The sequence below is a fragment of the Moschus berezovskii genome, chromosome 12, assembly GCF_049115385.1.
Source record: "Moschus berezovskii isolate FMDL1 chromosome 12, NW_MosBer_1.0, whole genome shotgun sequence".
NCBI classification, from domain to species: domain Eukaryota; kingdom Metazoa; phylum Chordata; class Mammalia; order Artiodactyla; family Moschidae; genus Moschus; species Moschus berezovskii.
In genome coordinates, this window is record NC_142471.1 from 97,680,220 (window position 1) to 97,701,439 (window position 21,220).

A 21,220-nucleotide genomic window follows, 5' to 3' on the forward strand; every position below is an offset into this window, starting at 1 on the left:
TGTGTGTGTGTAGGGAGCAGGGGAAGGAGGATGTAAGTGTGTGTGTGTAGGGAGCTGGGGAAGGAGGATGGGTGTGTGTGTGTGTGTGTGTGTGTGTGTGTAGGGAGCAGGGGAAGGAGGATGTAAGTGTGTGTGTGTAGGGAGCTGGGGAAGAAGGATGGGTGTGTGTGTGTGTGTGTGTGTGTAGGGAGCAGGGGAAGGAGGATGTAAGTGTGTGTGTGTAGGGAGCAGGGGAAGGAGGATGTAAGTGTGTGTGTGTAGGGAGCTGGGGAAGGAGGATGGGTGTGTGTGTGTGTGTGTGTGTAGGGAGCTGGGGAAGAAGGATGGGTGTGTGTGTGTGTGTAGGGAGCAGGGGAAGGAGGATGTAAGTGTGTGTGTGTAGGGAGCTGGGGAAGGATGATGGGTGTGTGTGTGTGTGTGTGTATAGGGAGCTGGGGAAGGAGGATGGGTGTGTGTGTGTGTGTGTGTGTGTGTGTGTGTGTAGGGAGCAGGGGAAGGAGGATGTAAGTGTCCGTGTGTAGGGAGCTGGGGAAGGAGGATGGGGGTGTGTGTGTGTGTGTAAGGAGCTAGGGAAGGAGGATGTAAGTGTGTGTGTGTGTAGGGAGCTGGGGAAGGAGGATGGGTGTGTGTGTGTGGGTGTGTATGTTTGTGTGTGTGTGTGTGTGTGTGTAGGGAGCTGGGGAAGGAGGATAGGTGTGTGTGTGTGGGTGTGTGTGGGTGTGTATGTTTGTGTGTGTGTGTAGGGAGCTGGGGAAGGAGGATGGGTGTGTGTGTGTGTAGGGAGCTGGGGAAGGAGATGGGTGTGTGTGTGTTTGTGTGTGTGTGTGTAGGGAGCTGGGGAAGGAGGATGTAAGTGTGTGTGTGTAGGGAGCTGGGGAAGGAGGATGGGGGTGTGTGTGTGTGTGTGTGTAGGGAGCTGCCCTGTCGACACCTGGGGGGGAGGTGGGAGTGCGTGTGTACACACTGTTGGCATGTGAGCATGTGCCTGTGTACATGCCACTGTATCCTCGGGCTCTGTATCCGAGGATTCAACCAACTGCCCATCAGAAATACTAAAAAAAAAATTCCAGAATGTTCCAAAGAGCAAAACTTGAATTTGTCAAGCTGACAACTATCTACATAGTATTCACATGATATTAGGTATTATAAGTAATGTAGAGATGATTTAAAGTAAGTGGGGGGAATGTGTGTAAGTTACATGCCAATATTACACCATTTTCTGTACACCACTTGAGTGTCCCTGGATTTTGGTGCCCACAGACTTCACTATCTGTGTGTGTGTGTGGGGGTTCCTGGAACCAATCCCTGAAGTACCAAGGGACGACTTTTTGTGTGCATATGAGTGCGTGCACATGTTTGCAGATGGGACACTGGATGGGTCACTACCACATCGTAGGGCAGTGGGGCAGGGGGGAGGCGGGGCAGAAGGGAGAGTCCTGGTTGTCTTGTTCTACTGCAGGTCTGCACTGCCAGCTGGACCTACTGCAGGGGGTCCAGCAGGCCACCCGGAGCCGGGTCCCAGCCCGCACCCTGACGCTGGCTGGAATCCACGGCCCTCTTGGTCTGAGTCCATCCCGGAAGCGTGTCCTGGAGCCAGCAGGGTGAGCCGAGTGGGCTGAGGGAGCCCGCAGGATGAGGGAGGGTGGAGCCCTGCTGTGCGTCTTTCTCCATGGAGGTGCTCCCAAGGGGGCAAGGGAAGCATCAGTTCAAGATGTTTGCTACTGAAAACCCAGGAAGGCCTTAGGAGGATGTAGCACAGGTGAATTGTTTTAATTTGAAATGGTTTAAATTTCAGCTCAACAACCTTGGGTTTTAATTCTAGGAGGTGAGGGAATTTCAGTTTAAGATCTGACTCTGACCTTGTGTTGGGCGGTGTACTGAGAAGCAGGCTGTTAAAACGTTCCAAAGATTCCTGGGGTTTGAAACCCTTAGGAAATCTAATTAATGAAGTTTGTCTCTTTGGGGAAATGTCTTAAAAAGTTCAGAGGGATTAAATACACTAAATGGATAAGACCATAAAGAAGGCTGAATGCCAATGAATTGATGCTTTTGAACTATGGTGTTGGAGAAGACTCTTGAGAGTTCCTTGGACTGCAAGGAGATCCAACCAGTCCACCCGAAAGGAAATCAGTCCTGAATATTCACTGGAAGGACTGATGTTGAAGCTGAAACTCCAATACTTTGGCTTCCTGATTCAAAGAGTCTACTCATTGGAAAAGACCCTGAAGCTGGGAAAGATTGAAGGCAGGAGAAGGGGACGACAGAGGATGAGATGGCTGGATGGCATCACCGACTCGATGGACATGAATTTGAGCAAGCTCTGGGAGTTGGTGATGGACAGGGAAGCCTGCCGGGCTGCAAGTCTTGGGGTCACAGCTGGACACGACTTAGCGACTGAACAATAACATATTAACTAAGGAATAAGTGAGGGCGTATACAAAGGTTAGTAGATTGATAAATGCTTTTAAGTTGAGCTTTAAAGCTTTTTTTCTAAAGAAAAGTCGGGGTAAAGGGGACACGAGGCAGGAGGGCGCCCAAATGGGGTGCGGGGCACGAAGCGGGAGCGCGCCCGAATGGGGGAGGGGGCGGCAGGAAAAAGACCGAGGACGGAGGATGCTCAGGGGAGACCAGGTGGATGTGAATCTTTACTCAGAGAAGAGCGACAGAGCTAGAGGCTCACGCGGGGCGGGAGGGGCGGCAGCAAGGCGGGGCCTGGGAGCAGGGGCACGACCACAGCGACCACAGCGACCACAGCGGGGGCGGCTTCGGGCCAGGGCGGCCACAGGTGCGGGCGGCGTGGGGCGCTGCGGAGACAGAGCGAGGAGGGTGAGGGCGCCCGGGCAGGGCGGGCGCAAGAGCAGCCCGTCGCCCACCCGGGGTGGACCGCGAGGCGGAGCTCCGCCCTCCCGCCTCCGGGTCGCCTGACGCCGCGCCCGCCCCGCTCACATTCCCCGCCCACGATCCTCCACGCCCCGCCCACATTCCCGCCCCGCCCACACCCCGCCCACGATCCTCCACGCCCCGCCCACGCCCTGTCCCTGCCCCCTGCCCCAGCCCGGCTCGCGGGTCGCCAGGGCGGAGAGCACCCCTGGGTAAGCCTCTAGCAGATTGGGCCGGCGGCCCCCGGGGCCCCGGTCCCTATCCAGGGGCACACCTACCCGGAGGGGCTGCGACTCAGAGGCCCTCACTGCGGGGCTGGGGGCGGCGTGCTCCCCGCCACCTTCTGCGCCGCCTCCTTCTCTCCCTGCAGCGAGGCGTCCCCGGGGGGCTTCCCGGAGGGCTTCCCAGTGGGCTTCCTGGAGGGCTCGGTGACCGCCGCCGCGGCCGCCGCGCGGGCTTGCGCCCTGGACGCCTTCCTAGGCGCCTCCTTGAAGGCGTGGTAGCTCGCGGACAGCCAGGGGGTCTCCGTGCCGTGCTTGCGGCCCACCGGGTAGGCTCCGATGGCCGCCAGGAGGCTGCGGTGGTGCTCGGGGTCCAGCTCGGTGTAGTACATCTCCAGAGTCAGAGGGGTGCAGATCTTATGCTGCGGGTAGGGCGGGTCAGGGGCACAAGCGGGGCGCCGTGAGGGGCGGGGGTTGGTGGGAAGCGCCGCGCCCCTGGGCTCGGGAGACCAGCTCGGCCGGGATGCGGGAGGCATGTCCCAGGGCCACGCGCGGGTGGGCGGTCACCTTCTGCCTTTGAGCGGTTCGACAATACTGGAGGCAGGGCCCGTAAATGCTTTTATTCCTGCCGTAACTTCAAGTCACCAAGGGGCGGCCTCCGATTCAGAACTGGAGGCGCAACCGGGAGCCAGCCCCCCACGAAGGCAGGTGGCTGACCTGCCGGCATCCCGCGGGTCCCCAGGGTGTCCCAGCGAGTGCGGGGCATTAGCAGCCTGGTGAACCCCTGGACGTACAGTGAGGATTTGTGGCCGCTGTGTGGTGCGCTTTCGTCTTGGAAACCACGGGGAAAGGGGAAGGATTTAACTACTGAAAACTTAAAGAGTCTCAGAAAAAAATACACTAAAAATGATTTTTTAAAAAAATCTCAAAAGGAAAGCTGAGAGAGGAAACGGAGGGAGGGGAGCCCCTTGCCAAGCGCACGGAAAACTCACCACCACCACCTCCTTCCTTAGGCTTCACTATTTAGATTACAGGGAGAGAAAACTGCTTGCTAAAACACCTTTCTTTGAATTTTCCTAAAGGTAAAACTTGACTGTTCCTGGGTAGTGATGGTCCCACAGAGCTAGGGACACCTGTTGCCCTCTTGTTGGCAGGGGTGGGTACTCAGGGCAGAGGTGGGGAGGCCAGTCCTTCCCCTGGACTCCCCGTGGGTCCCTCCCTGGCACGCTCCCTGCGGGGCTCCACGGCCCTTCCCAGCCCCGGTGCCCAGCACGCCAGCCTTACCCGAAGCAGGAAGCCATCCGGGCAGCTGAACTGGTCGTACCATATGGCCTTGTACATGATCAGGAGGCAGCCCATGAGCGCCATGGTGAAGGCGATCATCCGGCCCGTGGGCATCTGAGGGTGGACAGGTCGGAGGGAGAGGGGAGGGTGAAGCTGGGCTGGGGGCGGGGGGAGGGCAGGACCTCTCAGAGAGGAGGGGCAGATCTGTCACTGAAACATGAAAGCCTGCAGAGATCCCTCATGAGTCTGAGCGAACTCCAGGAGACGGTGGAGGACAGAGGAGCCAGGCGGGCTCCAGTCCCCAGGGCCCAGAGAGTCCGACACGACTGAGTGACCGAACAACAACAGATTATAAAAGCTGTCAGTAGTAAAGAGCTAGAAATGGAAGGGAAAACACATTTGCCAGACACACAGCAGGAAAAGTGACTGCATCGTATGTGGGAAACCCAGGAGTCACGGAGGAAGAGACACAGATGGCCCACTGGGGAGGGTCCAGGGCAGGAGCTCCGCTGAGGGCAGTGGCTTTCCCCGGCTTTACGGCAGCGGCCTGCCCGGCAGGAGCCTGGTGCTGCCCAGGCCTGACCCCACCTCTGATGGGGTGGTTCCCCGTCCAACTCCTAAGAGCAGGACACTGACCGAGGAGCCCTGGCCCACCCACCCAGCCTCGAGTCTGGGTACCCACAGCTGACAGCACCTGTCTGCACCCCCTGCCCTGACCCCCAGGTACAGGCTGGGCACTTACCCTGCTGCGCACGTCCTCCGGGCCGCCGCTCAGCTTCTGGCCCTCCAGGTCAGAGAACTTTGTCGATGTGTCCCCAGAGGACAGCTGGTATTCCGTCTGCGTCTTAATGACCACCTGTGGGAAGGGACGATGCAGGGGTCCCTGAACTAGGAGGGCTGGGAGGGAGGGGGCCAGAAGTCAGTGGGCCTGCAGTGAGGGTGCTAGTGGCGGGGCTCTGGTGGCTACCAGCTGAGGACAAAGAGATGCTGGAAGTCTGCTGGGTCTGAGGCAGCCCAGGACCTGGCCAGACCATGGAAAGAGCGCCTCCAAGGAAAGGGCGGTTCTGGGTGCTGGGGGAACTGAGCGGCTCAGCCTGGCCCTTCCTCCGCTAGGCGCACTGTCTTGGAGAAGGCCACACCTAAAGCTGCCTGGCCCACCGTCCTTTGTTTCAAGGGCCAGCTGGGAAGGGCCCCTCACCTGATCAGCGAATGATGGCTGGAGCTGGCTGACGTCCAGGGGGCTGATCAGAGGGACGCTGTCCATGGTACCCCCATCCCCAGAGCCTGTCTTCCCGGAGAAGCTGCAGTTCAGCTTCACCATGGTGGACGGCACTCCTTGTCCTGTCCAGAGGCAGACACAGAGTCACCAGCCGCCTAACATATGCCCACGTCAGCTGGACGTTGAGAGGGCCCAGGTTAGCCCTGTTGCTCCTCACACCAGAGCTGGGACAGGCCGTGGGTGACCAGGCCAACCTCCTCAGGACAAACCAGGTGAGTGCGGCCACAAGATTGTAGTCCCTTCCTGCCCACTGGACTCCCTCTGAGCCCCACAGCCATGCAGGTGATAATGCCTCTGACTGGTGACTGCCCAGACACGCACACCGCGGTCTTCCACTGGCCCACGGCTCCAGGAGACACTCTTAAGAGTAGCAACCAACAGAAAGCAATCCCAGACCGAAGCCTGGTGAGTCGGGTGGCCAGACGTAGCGAATAAAAGTACAGGACCCCAGGTCAGATCTGAATTCCAGATGAGCAGTGGGTGCTTTTGCTTTTTGTAACATGCAGTACAGGACACACTTATACTAAACAGTTACTCACTGTCCATCTGAGATTCAAGTTTAACTGGGCGTCCTATATTTTGTCTGGCAACCCTACTGGAGATGCAGGAAGGAATGAAGAGCTACAGAAAGAGGCTGCTGGTGAGTAAACCCCAGCTCGAGCTGCACAGAGCACGGGAGTCACGGGGTGCGCGGGGCCATCTGGGGAGCTGGAGCTCCCAAGGGAGCAGGAGTGGGAGGCAGAGAGGGCAGGCGGGCAAAGCTCCCCCGGGGAGGCCAAGACAGCCCCACCTCTAGGCCAACCACTGAGAGAAAAGGAACACAACGAAAGGCTTCCAACTGAAAAAAGAGAAACATGAAACATACGCGGTCAAAGAAGAAAGAAATGGTCCTGCATCCAATGAAAATTAAATCTGTTGTTAGAATTTTCTGACAACTCCAGGCCCAGGGAGCATCACCCCTGAATTCTTCCAATCACTTAAGGAGGAGATAATGCAAATTTCATATGAAACTCATCCAGAGGAAACAAGGGCACCCACCCCAGCTTGTGAGGCCAACAGTCGTGATCTCAGCGTTTGGCAAGGACCTGAGAGAGGGGACTGAAGGCTGTGCCACCCACCAGCGCCAGGGCCAAGGTCCCAGATAAAATGCAAGCACAGGGGAGCTAGTAAGACATACAAAGGCTGGATATATTCTGGAGTTTAGCATCTGAAAAGCAATCAATAGTTTCACCACATGAACAGAATAAAAAAGAAAATTCATCTGATCAATTTCAATAGTAGCTGAAAATGTATTTGATAAGATTCAACATTTGTTTGCTATTTTTAAAAAACCTATTGGAATTCCCTGTGGTCCAGTGGTTAGGACTTTGTGCTCTCACTGCCGAGGATCTGGGTTCAATTCCTGGTCGGGGAACTAAGATCCCTCAGATCCCACAAGCAGTGTGGGAAAAAAAGTCTATTAGCACAATACCGGGAGAAGAAAACTTCCTTAATCTGATCAAGATTATCCACAAAAACCCTACAGCACACCTTACTGAATGGGATCAGAGGGAGCTCTGCCTTTAAAATCGGGTTGGGGACTTCTCTGGGCCACTGGTTGGGTCTAGCGGTTAAGATGCCATGCTTCCATGGCAGGAGTTCGATTCCTGATCAGGAAACCAAGCAGCCAAAAAATAAAACAAAATAAACAAAAGTTGGGAGGGAGATACAAGGCCCTTTATTATCAGTTGCTGGTAGAGGTCCTATCCAAGCACTGGGGTAGGAAAAAGAAATAAGAGTTACAAAGCCTGGAGGAGATCAGGTAATACTCTCATTCGTCACAGAGAAAGCATCTTGTGTGTGTAGAAAATCCAAAAGAATCTGCAGGAAAGTTATACAGATTAAAAGTGAGTTGAGCAGAGTTGATGAGTTTAAGATGTTCAGAAGTCAATTCTGTTTTTATGTATCAGTGACAAAAAAAATTAGACTATAACTTGTTGAAAGATTCCATTGAAACAGTATTGGAAATAATCAGATGTTCACCAGTAGGTCTAAGAAGGCATTAGAAGGACCACCTTGTGGAAAAACAGAGGAAACCTTCATCAAAACATTACTGACTGGGACCAAATAACTTCTAAATCCCTTAAATGGGAAGGACGTGGTCACGGATTTTGGAAGGTTCCATGTTTAAAAATGTCATTTCCCCTCAAAGCGCATAGAGTCAGTAAATCGGAATCAAAAGTCCAAGATGAATTTTTTTGCATGTGAATTTGAGAAGCTTTGTGATTTTATACGGAAGGCAGAGGGAAAAAGACACTCATGACAGCTTGAGAAAGACCGAGGGGGTCTGGTCTGCCAGGCGCCCAGCTCATCATACAGCCGTGCGGTGTCGCTGCATGGTGTATGAAGGCCCGTGGACACACCCTACACACAGGTCAGGAGGTGTCCCTGCAAAGCAAGGGCACAGCCACCTGTCAATAAACAGCGTCCATGTGGCAAACGGTGGACCCAATCCCCACCTCGCAACCACAGAAAAATCTACTCCAGGTGGAAAAGCCAAGAGGGAAAAGCATCATGGAGATAATTCAGAATACTTGCCTGGTCTTAGGGAGGGAAAGTCCTTCAGTGTCAGAAATCACACTGACCACAAAAGGAAATGTCAATAACAGGACTACATTAAAATTAACAGCAGAGGGTGAGGTGGAGGGACGGCATCACCGACTCAATGGCCATGGGTTTGAGCAAACTCCGGGAGTTGGTGATGGACAGGGAGGCCTGGCGTGCTGCAGTCCACGGGGTCGCAAAGAGTCGGACACAACTGAGCGACTGAACTGAACTGAAAATTAAGAGCTCCTTATAACAAACTTATAGTTACCAAACTTGCTTGTAGCAGGGGTGAGGGAGTGAGTGAAGTCGCTCAGTCGTGTCCGACTCTTTGCGACCCCATGGACTGCAGCCTACCAGGCTCCTCCGTCCATGGAATTCTCCAGGCAAGAGTACTGGAGTGGGTTGCCGTTTCCTTCTCCAAGCAGGGGTAGGGGGAGATAAATTAGGAGTTTGGGACTAACATATACACTACTATCTATAAACTTTGGCCACGTGATGCGAAGAGCTGCCTCACTGGAAAAGACCCTGATGCTGGGAAAGATTGAAGGTGGGAGGAGAAGGGGACGAAAGAGGATGAGATGGTTGGATGGCATCACCGACTCGATGGACATGAGACTGAGCAAGCTCCAGGAGTTGGTGAAGGACAGGGAGGCCTGGTGAGCTGCAGTCCATGGGGTCGCAAAGAGTCGGACACGACTGAGCGGTTGAGCTAAACTGATACATAAACTAGGTAAATGACAAGGGGGCTTCCTGGTGACTCAGGAAAGAATACGTTTGCCAGGATGCAGGAGACGTGGACTTGATCCCTGGTTTGGGAAGATTCCCCCAGAGGACGGCATGGCAGCCCACTCCAGTATTCTGGCCTGGAGAATCCCAGGGACAGAGGAGGCTGGTAGGCTAAGTCCACAGGGTCTCAAAGAGTCGGACACGACTGAAGTGACTGAGCAGGCATGGGTGCAAACAAGGCCGTACTGCACAGCACAGGGAACTCGACTCAGTATCTTGTAATAACCTCTAATGGAAAAGAATCCAAACAAGAATAGATGTGTGTGTGTGTGTGACTCAACCACTTTGCCATACACCTGAAACTCACGCCACACTGCAAAGTAACCACGGGGAGCTTCCGCCCATCAGAACACAGCCCGCAAAGGGCGGAGGCAGAGACGGGGACTAGAGCAGGTATCTCCAGCGCCTCAACGAGCAAAGGCTTGTTCGTCCAATGGCAGCATGAGTCCAAGTCCCCACTCTGGGCACAGGTGAACGTGACCTTAGTTTGGAAATAGGGTCTCTGCAGATCAAGTTCAGATGAGCTCATACTGGATTAGGGTGGACCCTGATCCAGTGACTGGCATCCTTATCAGCAGGGGGAAATCTGGACAGAGACACGCAGGGAGGAGGCCATGTGAAGATGGAGGCAGCCACTGGAGGGAGGTGGCCACGGGCCGGGAGACCCCTGGGGCTCCCGGGGGCTGGATGAGACAGGGGGGAGGGAGGGGCTCTCCAGAGCCTGGGAGGGAGCTCCGCCCCGCCAACCCCTTGACGTTCGCCTCCAGAGCTGTTAAAGTGTGAGTGCCAGGCTGTGGTGATTTGCTGCAGCAGCCCAAGGAGGCCAGTAAGCCTCAGATATCTATAATACAGAGAGCCTCTCAACGTGGTCAAGAAACCCAAGAGAAAAACGGACAAAGGAGGACTTCAGAGGGCCCTGAAGGCTGAAGCGGTGCTCTGCCTAGGGTGCTGACTCTGTGCCGGGCCTCCTTCCTGGGTGCACACCCAGCAGGACACCCCTAACCACGGGACGGCCCGTAAATAAAGTGTTCGTTCCTGCGATGGAGTGAAGGGAAGGAACCGTGGAACCTGCAGGAACAGCCCTGATTCACTAAAGAGCGTTGGCCAAAAGAAGCCAAGCACCAAGGATGGTCGGAGAATAAGCAAACAACTGCCTTGTTCAGGAACCCGTCTGCGCTCAGGTGCTCAGGGGTGCGCCCGCTCCTGGGTCAGCAGAGCCCCAGGGGCCCTTTGGGGCCGGCGGGCGTTTCCTGTCTTCATCAGGATGCTGGATGCCTGGGGGTCACTTATGATCATTGGGCTGCACCTTTGTTTCACATCCTCTTCTGAGTTCGTTATATTTCACAACAGAAAAAGTTAAAAGTTAAAAACAAACAAACAAACAAAACCAGGGGACAGCGGGCCGGCCACAAAGGCGCCCACACCGCGCCTGGTCTAGGACTGGGCCCCGCCTTCCTTTACCCTCTCCGGGTAAAGGGTGCAACCAAGGCTGCTGTCCACCCTGAACTATGCGTGGGGCCCCTCCCTCACCGCTGTCAGGGCACATCCCAAAAAGGCTGCTTGGCCTCTGAATGCCCACACTTGTGTCCTGCGAGACCCTTCTCAGGTAATGGCACCACCGCGGTGCCTACCGGGCTGCAGGCATTGGCTCTCACCCCGCTGTCCAGGCCCTGCTGTGGGCTCCCGTGTTGAATGACCGGCGGGAACGAAGAGGCGGAGCCCCTGCTGACGGCGGAGACAGAGAGACCTGCAGGGTGGCAAGTGGGAGGCGCTGGACAGGGAGGCTCGGGCGGCCACTGTGGGGCGGGCGGGAAGCCCCCGGCCCAGGCTGGGAGAGGGGTCGCCCCGCCGTGGACTCCCCAGGCACCAGAAGAGGGTTTTCTTAGGGTCTTGAAACGGGGCCCTTCCTTGAGCGCCTCACCCGGGCCATATAGACCAGCAAAGCGCCCCCACTGCCATCCACCCTAGGAGGAGGGTGTGTGCTCTTCTTGATGTGCGTCAAGGTCTGGCCGGGGCTGGGCTGCGGATGACGTGCGGGCACATGGGCACCTGGGCACCTGCTGCAGGGGGCGGGCCATCTGTCCGTCATTCTCCACCAGGACAGTGCTTATATGAAGTGGGCTCCAGGAGGCGGAGACCGCCAAGGAGCACCCAGTGCGAAGAGAGGAGAAGCCCTGAGAAGGGCGGGGGGACAAGTGGGGCGGCGGGGTGAGAACAGGACGCCCAGGGCTTGAGGGGAGCGTGGCGGGGGCGGGAGAGTCAGCATCCAGGGGGGCCGGACTGCGGGCCTGCACGCAGCAGACGCCCCGCCACTCTCACACGCAGCGTCTAGGAAGGCTGCGCATTAACTGCAGAGGTGCACCCCGACGCCTGCAGACCGCCGATCTCAGATTGGTGGCCTCGCCCTCTGGGCAGGGGATGGCCGAGGTCTCCCCACTCGCCCGACCGGAAGCCCCTCCCCAGGGGAGATCCGCCCCTGGGTTCCCTTTCAGCCAAATGTAAGCCCCAACTCCTTTGATCAGCGTGACGTCATGTTACATCATCTGGGGTTTCCACGGGAACAGAGACAGGCAGGCCACGACACGTCTTCTAGAAGAAAAGAAGCTTTGGGGACCCATGTACCCTCTGCGCCTGGTTCCAGGCAGAATGCTGGGGTAGGGCTGGGCCGCACGTGGGAAGGCTGGGTCCCCAACATTCCTTTCCCAGGCGGAATCACGTGGACCCTCTGGGCAGGCTGGCTGGGCGCGGGCACGCGACAGACAGAGCTCCGGGGAGCGGGAAGGGTCTTCCCTCCGCTCCCACCCGCCCCCTCCCTCCAACTTGCGGCGTCACTGTGCCTTCCGCAGCGGATCAGCTGCTCTCCGCTCTCTGCGGGGCGCGTCTCCTCTGTGAGACGTGGGGAGCGGGCACAGGACGAGCAGAGAGGCCGAGATCGCGCTCCGACGGGTGGGTGGGTGGGAGGGCACAGACCCGGAGCTGCCAGCCCCCAGGCAGCTCGGCTGCAGGCCGGTCACAGACTCGCCGATACGCGCCACCCTGGGATGCTGCGTCACCCGGAGGCGCGCGCCGGTGCGCACCGCGCGGGCACGAGCGTCCTGTGCGCACTGGGCGCGCGCGTGCTGGCGGAGCGCGGGGGCCGCGCGCTCTGCGGGAACCCCGCGGAGCCCCCGGCCAGGCTGCGGCCCGGCTAAGGTGCTCTCCCGCCCGCTGGCCTGCAGGCCGGTGGTGGGCTCAGCCGCCCATTCAAGGGCTGGGGTCTGCAGGCGCCAGTCCGGCCCCGAGGCCCGGGCCAGGCGGGGTGCGAGCGGAGCGGGTCTGCACCTGGCTTCGGCGTCCCGAGTAGCCGCCACCTGTGGCCCCCGAGCCTGCGGCAGGTGGTTCAGAGAACTGCCCCTCGGTTTCTTGGCCGCCGCCGGCCTGCCCGCAGCCTGCCTCACCACCGCCACCCCGTGCCGCTGCTGGCGGCTCTTCTCTGTGCCCTGGTCGGTCCGAAGCCCCTCCTGCGCCCCCCGCCCCAGACCAAGGTGAACGCGCCCTGGAACCGGCGCCCCCTCCGCACCTCCGGACGCCGGCTCCCACTGGCTCTCTCAGACCCGCAGAGGTGGAGCTGGCTGGCGGGGAGGGGGCTGCAGTCACCAAGCGTGGGGAGGGGAGCTGATGTCCCAGCGGTCCGAGATGCCCCCCTCTACTGAGGAATCCGGCAGCTCTTCGGGTCTGTGCCGGACACCCACGGCCTTTCCGAATGCCCAGGCAGGGACCTGCCTCCCACCCGGGGGGCTCCCGGATCCTCCCGGAAGCCTGACAACATCCTGCCCTGGGGTCAGCCGGGCCCCCAGGTGGAGGACCCCTGCTCGGCCAGCTGCCAGCGGGTCCCCTGCAGTGCTCCCCCCCACCCCGCACATACACCTCGCACACTCGCACTTCATACATCTGCGCACACGCACCTCGCACATCCATGCACAGACACAGTATACCTGCGACCCCTGCACACACATCACACTCCCCTCACACACACACCACGCACACCTGCGCCATGCACTTGCACACCCCTGCACACACTGGGCTCCACGCCCCCACCCCCAGACCCTGCCCCACAAGAAACATGGAAAAGGCTCACAGGCGTCTCCAAGGGGCAGCTGCGCAGGATGCGGCGGCAGGGCAAGGATGCGGAGGCAGGATGCTGTTCCAGACGCTTCTTCGCTGGGGCGGGGCGGGGGAGGGGCCGGGCCCCAGACCGAGGCTGCGGTTGCCCGGGAGACGCAGGCTGGGGGAGGGGCGCGGCGGTCTGCAGCCGCCGGAACCCGCCGGCGCGTGCCCGTCAGAGCCTGCAGCGCGTCCCCCACCTGTCACAGACACACACCCACATCCAGCCATGCATGAACACCTCACATGTGAATGCATGTGCCTTACACACGCATTGCTCACACACATACCTCACGGACTCGCACTGCAGGCAGCATGGGAGGCGGGGGTGAGGGGGTGCAGACAGAGACCCTGGCCAGCCTCCCTCCCCGGGGACGTCCAGGCACTCAGGCGTCACCCGGTGGCGGGTGCAGACTTGCCCTCTTGCCCCCTTTGGACAGCTTGGTTCAGACACAGCTGGTTTGGGCCCCACCCGCCCAGAGGGCCTCCTCCTCAGGCCTCAGTGTCTGACGCCCCGGGCTGTCCACTTTGCAAGGACAAGCCTGTGGTCCTTGGTGGCAGTTGTGGCCCAGGGCCTGCACAGGGCCGGCTGTAGAGGGGGCACACCGTCTGGCTGGCTGAGTGAGCCGGTGAGCAAGGACTGTGGTCTTGGAGCCCCCAGCCAGGGCCCAGCCCCTCTGCACGCCAGGGTCGGGGTCCCACGCTCAGGCTCACGGCTGCTGAGCAACGATGGACGTCACTGCTGTGTCAGCCGCTCTGCTGCTGACAGAGCCCCAGGGAGTGTGTGCCCTGTTTTGTCTGTCCAGTATCTCTGGACTCAGGGACACACAGCAGTTCCAGGTGTGTCCACAGTTGACAGCGTGGCTGTGGACGTTCTTAGACTAGTATTGGTGTGGACTTTCGCTTCTCTCGGGCAGGTATCAAGGAGTGGAACTGCTGGGGTGGGTGGCAGTTCCCATGAAGCTTTTTGAGAAAAAGTTAACCTTCTTCCCGAAGCGACTGCACCCTGCACGTCTCTGCCAGGGCCCCGGGGCTCGGCTCCCGGCTCCCCTCCAGGCCTGTTGCTGTCTCTCCTTTCTATCACGGCCGTCTGTGTTCAGCTGCTAGACGTGTTTAAGTGTTAGTTGCTCAGTTGTATCCGACTTCTTGTGATCCTGTGGACTGTAGTCATCTGTAGGTCCCACAGACTGAGTGCCTTAAACGACGGGACTTGTCTCCTGGTGACTCTGGAGGCTGGAGTTCAGACACCAGGGTGTTGGCAGGGCCGGCTTCCTCTGTGGCCTTTCTCCTTGCCTTGCCGGCTTCTCACTTGTCGTCAGATGGCCTTTCCTCCATGTGTTAAGTGTCCTAACCTCAGAATGGGTTAGGGCCCACTCATATGACTCCATTGTAACTTAATTATCTCTTTAAAGACCATATTTCCACATACAGTCCCATTCTGAGGTCCTAGGGGTTAGGGCTTCTACACATGAATTTGAGAGGACACAGCTCTGCTCATAACACTGACCTCATACCCACTAGGAGGGGAGTGATGTCTCACGGCAGTTCAGTCTGCATCCTTAATAGCTCATGACGCTAACAACAACAAAAATTAATCAACAGTAGATGTAAAGAAGAAATAGAGAATTTTATTCAAGCTAACCTGAGGCTTATAATGCAGAAGATTCTGAGGGCTGTTCTGCTTATTAGAAGTTGAAGGGACAGCTATATTAACACGTTTTCAAGGCAAGGGATTGTTCATCGAAATGACACTGACATTTTATGTAAAGTTCATCGAAGGTATGCATTCCAGATCTATCAACACATGTATGAATCAAGAGACTTCCCTGGTGGTCCAGTGGGTGAGAATCCGCCTGCCATTGCAGGGGACACAGGTTCAATCCCTGGTCCAGGAAGATGCCACATGCCTCGGAGCAGCTAAGCTCGTTCTCCACAACTACTGAGCCCGTGTGCTGCAACTACTGAAGCCCCTACGCCTGGGGCCTCTGCTCCACAGCGAGAGGGGCTTCCGCAGCAGGAAGCCCGAGCGGCGCAGTGCGGAGCGGATGCCTGTCTCCGCAGCCGGAGGAAGCCCGCGGGCAGCACCGAGAGCCAGCACAGGAAAAGAAAATTAACAAGTGTTTTCAAAAAATGCACGTGTGACTCGAGCTGTGTGTCAGCTTGGCCCTTACAGGACGAGGAAGAGAAGGAAGAAGGGACACGATTTGGTCTCCGTGGTGAGGCAGACCTTCTCGCTCTCAAGGGGTCTGGTGGCGGCGCGCGAGCAGGCCCAGGGCCGGGGCGTTCCACGTGCCCGTCTTGTCCTGCCTCAGAACGCGACTTCTACTTCGTCAGGAACTACACATCTCTTCGTGGGTTTCTTTGCCACCTGTATATGTTTGGTGAAATGTTGGCTCAAACGTTCTGAACTTTTTTCAGTTGAGTTGTTTGTCTTCTTGTTACTGAGTTGTAAAACTCTTCATATATTCTGGCCTCAGAAGATTTGCAGATAGTCTCTCTCAGCCTGTGACTTACCGTTTCACTTTCTTGAGTCTCTTTGGAAGTGAAGTTTGTAATTTTGATGAAGTCCCAGAAATCTGTTTTCTCTGTTATCTGTCATGCTTTTGGTGGTGTGCTTAAGAACTGTTTCCTTGATCCAAGTCTATGAATATTTTCTCATTTTTTCTTCCAGTGTTTTTGTAATTTGAAATTTTACATTTAAGCCTATGATGCATTCTGAGGTAACTTTTGTGCGCAGTGTGAGTTATAGGTCTAAATTCTTTTTTTTTTTTGCATATGAATATGCAATTTTCTCAGGCTTCCCTGATGGTTCAGGGGTAAATAATCTGCCTGCAATGCAGGAGACGCGGGTTCTATCCCTGGGTCAGGAAGATCCCCAAGAGGAGGAAATGGCAACCCACTCCAGTATTCCTGCCTGGGAAATCCCATGGACAGAGGAGCCTGGCGGCTACAGTCCATGGGGTAGAGAAGAGTCAGACATGACTTGGTAACTAAACAACAACATTTTTCAAATATCTTGTTTGCCGTAGGCTCTAAATACGAGCTGTGGAGCACGTTCGGAGAAAGGCTCTGAAGCACGCGCTGCACAGGCTGGTGGCAGGCCAAGCTGGGCGGCTGCTGTTGGCGGTCAGAATTTCACGGCCTGGCTGGTGTGAGTGGAGTGCAGATTCTGAGGCGGTGAGGGGTGTACTGACTCCTGTACGAGTGGCCGTGATGTCTGCTCCTGAACAAGGTGACATCACTGCAGCCCAGCAAGGGCTCCTGTCCCTCAAGGTGGAAAGCAAGTTCTGACAACAGGCATTTCCCATCTGAACGCAGAGTTCCAAAGAATATCAAAGAGCGACAAGAAAGCCTTCTTAAGTGGTCAGTGCAAAGAAATAGAGGGAAACAATAGCATGGGAAAGACTAGAGACCTCGTCAAGAAAATTAGAGCTACCAAGGGAACATTTCATGCAGACGGGCTCAGTAAGGGACACGGGCCTAACAGAAGCAGAAGATATTAAGAAGAGGGGCAAGAAAACACAGAAGAACTGTACAAAAGTGTCTTAATGACCCAGATAACCTCAATAGTGTGATCACTCATCTAGAGCCAGACATCCTGGAGTGTGAAGTCAAGTGGGCCTTAGGAAAAATTATTAGGAACAAAGCTAGTGGAGGTGATGGAATTCTAGCTGAGCTGTTTCAAATCCTAAAAGATGATTCTGTTCAAGTGTTGCAGTCAATATGCCAGCAAATTTGGAAAATTCAGCCATGGCCACACGTAGAGTCGTCCCTTCTGTTGTTGGAAGAGCGTGTTTGCTACGACCAGTGTGTTCTCGTGGCAAAGTTTTGTCAGCCTTTGCCCTGCTTCATTCTGTACTCCAAGGGCAAACTTGCCTGTTACTCCAGGTATCTCTTGACTTCCTACTTTTGCATTCCAATCTCCTATGATGAAAAGGACATCTTTTTTTGGTGTTAGTTCTAGAAGATCTTGTAGGTCATCATAGAACTGTTCAACTTCAGCTTCTTTGGCATTGGTGGTTGGGGTATAGACTTGGATTACTGTGATAGTGAATGGTTTGCCTTGGAAATGAACAGAGATGATTCTGTCATTTTTAACAGAAAAACTCAGCAGTGGCCACAGGACTGGAAAAGGTAGGTTTTCATTCCAATCCCAAAGAAAGGCAATACCAAAGAATGTTCAGTACCAAAGAATGTTCAAACTACCACACAATTGCACTCATCTCACATGCTAGCAAAGTAATGCTCAAAATCCTCCAAGCTAGGCTTCAACAGTACATGAACTGAGAACTTCCATATTTACAATGGATTTAGAAAAGGCAGAGGAACCAGAGATCAAATTGCCAACATCCATTGGATCATAGATAAAGCAAGAGAGTTCCAGAAAGACATCAACTTCTGCTTTATTGACTACGCCAAAGCCTTTGACTGTGTGGATCACAACCAACTGTGGAAAATTCTTCAAGAGGTGGGAATACCAGACCACCTTACCTGCCTCCTAGGAAATCAGTGTGCAGGTCAAGAAGCAACAGCCAAAACTGGATATGGAAAAACAGACTGGTTCCAAATTGGAGTATGTCAAGGCTGTATTGTTACCTGCTTATTTAACTTCTATGCAGAGTACATCATGTGAAATGCCAGGCTGGATGAAGCACAAGCTGGAATCAAGATTACCGAGAGAAATAACCTCAGATATGCAGATGACACCACCCTTATGTCAGAAAGCGAAGAGAAACTCAAGAGCCTCTTGATGAAAGTGAAAGAGGAGAGTGAAAAAGCTGGCTTAAAACTCAACATTCAAAAAACCAAGATCATGACATCCTATCCCATCACCTCATGGCAAATAGTTGGGGAAAAAGTGGAAAAAGTGACAAACTTCATTATCTTGGGCTCCAAAATCACTGCAGATGGTGACTGCAGCCATGAAATTAAAAGATGCTTGCTGCCTGGAAGAAAAGCTATGACAAACCTAGATAGAGTATTAAAAAGCAGAGACATCACTTTGCTGCTGAGGGTCCATTAGTCAAAGCTGTGGTTTTTGCAGTAGTCATGCACAGATATGGCAGGTGGCCCATAAAAAAGGCCGAGTGCCAAAGAAGTGATGCTTTTGAGCTGTGGTGCTGGAGAAGACTCTTAAGAGTCCTTTGGACTGCAAGGGGATGAAACCCATCAACCCTAAAGGAAATCAGTCCTGAATATTCATTGGAAGGACTGATGATGAAGATGAAGTTCCAATATTTTGGCCCCCTGATTCGAAGAGCCAGCTCTTGGGAAGAGACCCTGATGCTGGGGAAGATTGAAGGCAGGAGGAGAAGGGGAGGACAGAGGATGAGATGGTTGGATGGCATCGTCAACTCAATGGACATGAGTGTGAGGAGACTCCAATTCAGTGAAGGACAGGGAGGCCTGGAGTGCTGAGGTCCAGGGGTGTCACAAAGAGTCAGAGAGGACTGAGTGACTACAGAACAGGCCAGGGTGGGGACACAGTCCTCAGACACTCAGACCAACTCAGATAAGCCTTCCACCTGCTTGGTCTTTGAGTTAAGGGGTTTATTAAACAAGAGCACAAAGAGGCTGGGATTAATCATCCTTTTGAGACATTTTGGAATCTGGTTTCAGGAGTCATGATGTCTCTGGTTTACACTCTCAGGCCAGGTGGCCCATGGCTCCAGGATCTGTGAGCTCACCGTGCCTGGACAAACAGCCTGAATGGGTGGTTAATCTCTGACAGCAATTTAAGTCTATTAGCACTGTTATCAACAGTAGCAGTCAGTCACCTGATTCTGATTAATTGGCGTTCAGGGAGCACAGGTTGAGGTCAGAAGGAACAAGAAAGGGATAAAGTTTGGTGTGGAGAGATTAATCATGAATTCAGTCAGGCACTCAGCTTTAGGGGACTCGGTGTCACTTCTAGGAATGACCCTCTCATTAGGTTGATTGTTGGGGGAAGGGCTAGCTTTGTAAGCCCTCTAATAGCTGACTATCTTTCTGCCTTTTTATACAGTTCATGGGGTTCTCACAGCAAGGGTACTAGAGTGGTTTGCCATTCCGTCCTCGGGCAGCAGAGGACAAGGTGGTTGGATGGCATCATTGACTCAACGGACACGAGCTTGGGCAAAATCTGGGAGACAGTGAGGGACAGGGAGGCCTGGCGTGCTGCAGCCCGCGGGGCCGCAGAGTCGGAGGTGACTTGGTGAGTGAACAATAGTCGCCGTGTTGCCTTTAGTGGAAGAAATGTTCACGCCCTGGGCCGAGATGATGGCTCAGCTGGGAGCAGCTCAGGCTTCCCTGGTGGCTCAGACAGTAAAGAACCTGCCTGCAGCGCAGGAAACCCAGCTTCAATCCCTGGGTCACGAAGGTCCCCTGAGAAGGGAATAGCAACCCACTCCAGTATTCTTGCCTGGGAAATCCCACGGACCGAGGAGCCTGGTGGGCTGCAGTCCATGGGGTCGCAGAGTTGGACACGACTGAGTGTGCACACAAAGAGTCCTTTCATGTGAGGTGAAGCCACGAGCAGCTCTAAGGACCAAAGCCCGCACCATCACAGCGTCTGGGTGAGGACAGCTCCGGTGCTGTGTGGCCTGCAGAGGAGCAGTGATGAGCGAGGCAGAGCTGTTATGACTACTCTTCACTCGGAGGATGAAAGGCCTGGGTCTGCTGTGCGGCTTGAAGACTGGAGAGCTGGGTGCTGCGGCTGCAGGAACCGTAGATCCTGCCTGGGGACGTCTACACGTGCAATTGGAGGTGGAACCTGTAGAGGAGGGCTTTTACTGGAAAAGCTCTCATGTGTGATAACTGTATGACAGTATTGGATAGAATCAGATATTGCTTGGGTTCAGTATTGGATTATTAAAAGGTTTGGTGAACTGACATTTCAGAGGAGTCCGGCAGCTGTGTCTGAGGGCCCAGTGGGCGGGGTGGGCTGCGATGCCCTCTGGCTTCCAGCCACAGTTGGCCCAGCTTGGGGTCGGAACCCCCCCACCCCCCACCCCCCGGTGACAAGACCTGCAGCATCAAACACAGGTGGGAGGGGTGCAGGCGGTGAGGGTCGCAGTGTGTGGAGAGGTGGGGCAGGGCTGGGCCAGGTCTCTCAGCGGGCTGAGAGCCGCTCCTGGGGAGGGTCACGGGTGTGACGGATGGGTGGAGGGGGACCCAGTCACCTTGTCAGCACAGCCAGGATCCTGGCCCCTGACCTGTGTCCAGACACGCCCACGTGGGGGCCATAAAACCTGGAGCGGCAAGGGCGGGAGGAGCAGGACCCAGCATCTGGACACCCCGGCTGCTGGTTACCTGGGTCTGAAACCGTAGGCCCCCAGAGCACCCTCTGCACCAGGAAGGCGGCCCTGACATGAGAAGGTAATACCCAGTGCCCTTGAACCCGGGTCCCCCCAGACACCCCGTCTTATCACAGCTTTGCTGGGCGGTCCCTTGGGTCCGGAGCACCTGTGTCCACAGCCCAGCTTGGTTCTGGACAGGGGTCCAGGCTCTGTCTGGCTGGCCCCCCAGGCGCTGGCTCCTCTTGGGTGTTCTGGGCTTGGGGACAGAGCTCTCCCTCCCGAGTCACCACAACAGTCGTTGTCCAGGGCTCCATCTCCAAAGGCCACCCCTGTGGCTTGGGAGGGAGAGCCCCTGTGCCTTGGGGTCCCTTGGCCCTGAGAGGCCGTGGAAGCAGGTGGGAGACACCAGGGTCGGAGGAGGCAGGCCTCCAATGGACGAAATGGAAGCGGGTCAGGCCGATGAGGCCTTTGGGGCCCTGGGGGCGGGGACAGCTGGAACCCAAGGGGCTGTCACCCTGGGAACTGGGGTTGAGGCTGGGAAGTCCTGAGTCTCCTGCTGGGCACCCCCCTCCTGTGAGCCTCTCCTCAAGTCAGAGCTCCCCTGGCCCTCCTGTCCTGGGGGCTCTTCCAGGAACCCCAGCTTGCACACGAGGTGGGCCCATCAGTGACTTGGGGACCTCCTGGTGTTCAGAGCCTCTGTCTAGGGCTCGGTGCCCAGATCAGGCCAGCACCCTGCAGTCCAGGGCAGGTGCCTGCCCTTTGCC

The 21,220-nt window shown here is 55.9% G+C and overlaps 1 protein-coding gene across 1 annotated transcript; it reads right to left on the reverse strand.

Moving 5' to 3' along the window:
* Positions 1–2,517: 2,517 nt before the first annotated feature.
* On the reverse strand, positions 2,518–12,083 carry CALY (calcyon neuron specific vesicular protein). The gene is made up of 6 exons (XM_088842443.1): positions 12,007–12,083; positions 5,584–5,726; positions 5,128–5,241; positions 4,386–4,499; positions 3,159–3,523; positions 2,518–2,804 (listed from the first exon to the last, which is right to left on the reverse strand). Exons 2-5 carry the CDS (start codon positions 5,704–5,706, stop codon positions 3,185–3,187), a joined length of 690 nt encoding a protein of 229 aa, XP_088698569.1. The 5' UTR covers positions 5,707–5,726; positions 12,007–12,083; the 3' UTR covers positions 2,518–2,804; positions 3,159–3,184.
* Between the last annotated feature and the right edge of the window lie 9,137 nt (positions 12,084–21,220).

Coding starts and splice junctions, on each gene's coding strand:
- CALY (XM_088842443.1), bottom strand. CDS start 5,706: ATGGTGAAGCTGAACTGCAGCTTCTCCGGGAAGACAGGCTCTGGGGAT. Junction 5,242..5,583: donor AGCCATCATTCGCTGATCAG/GTGAGGGGCCCT, acceptor CCCTTCCCACAG/GTGGTCATTAAGACGCAGAC. Junction 3,524..4,385: donor CGGATGGCTTCCTGCTTCGG/GTAAGGCTGGCG, acceptor CCCTACCCGCAG/CATAAGATCTGCACCCCTCT.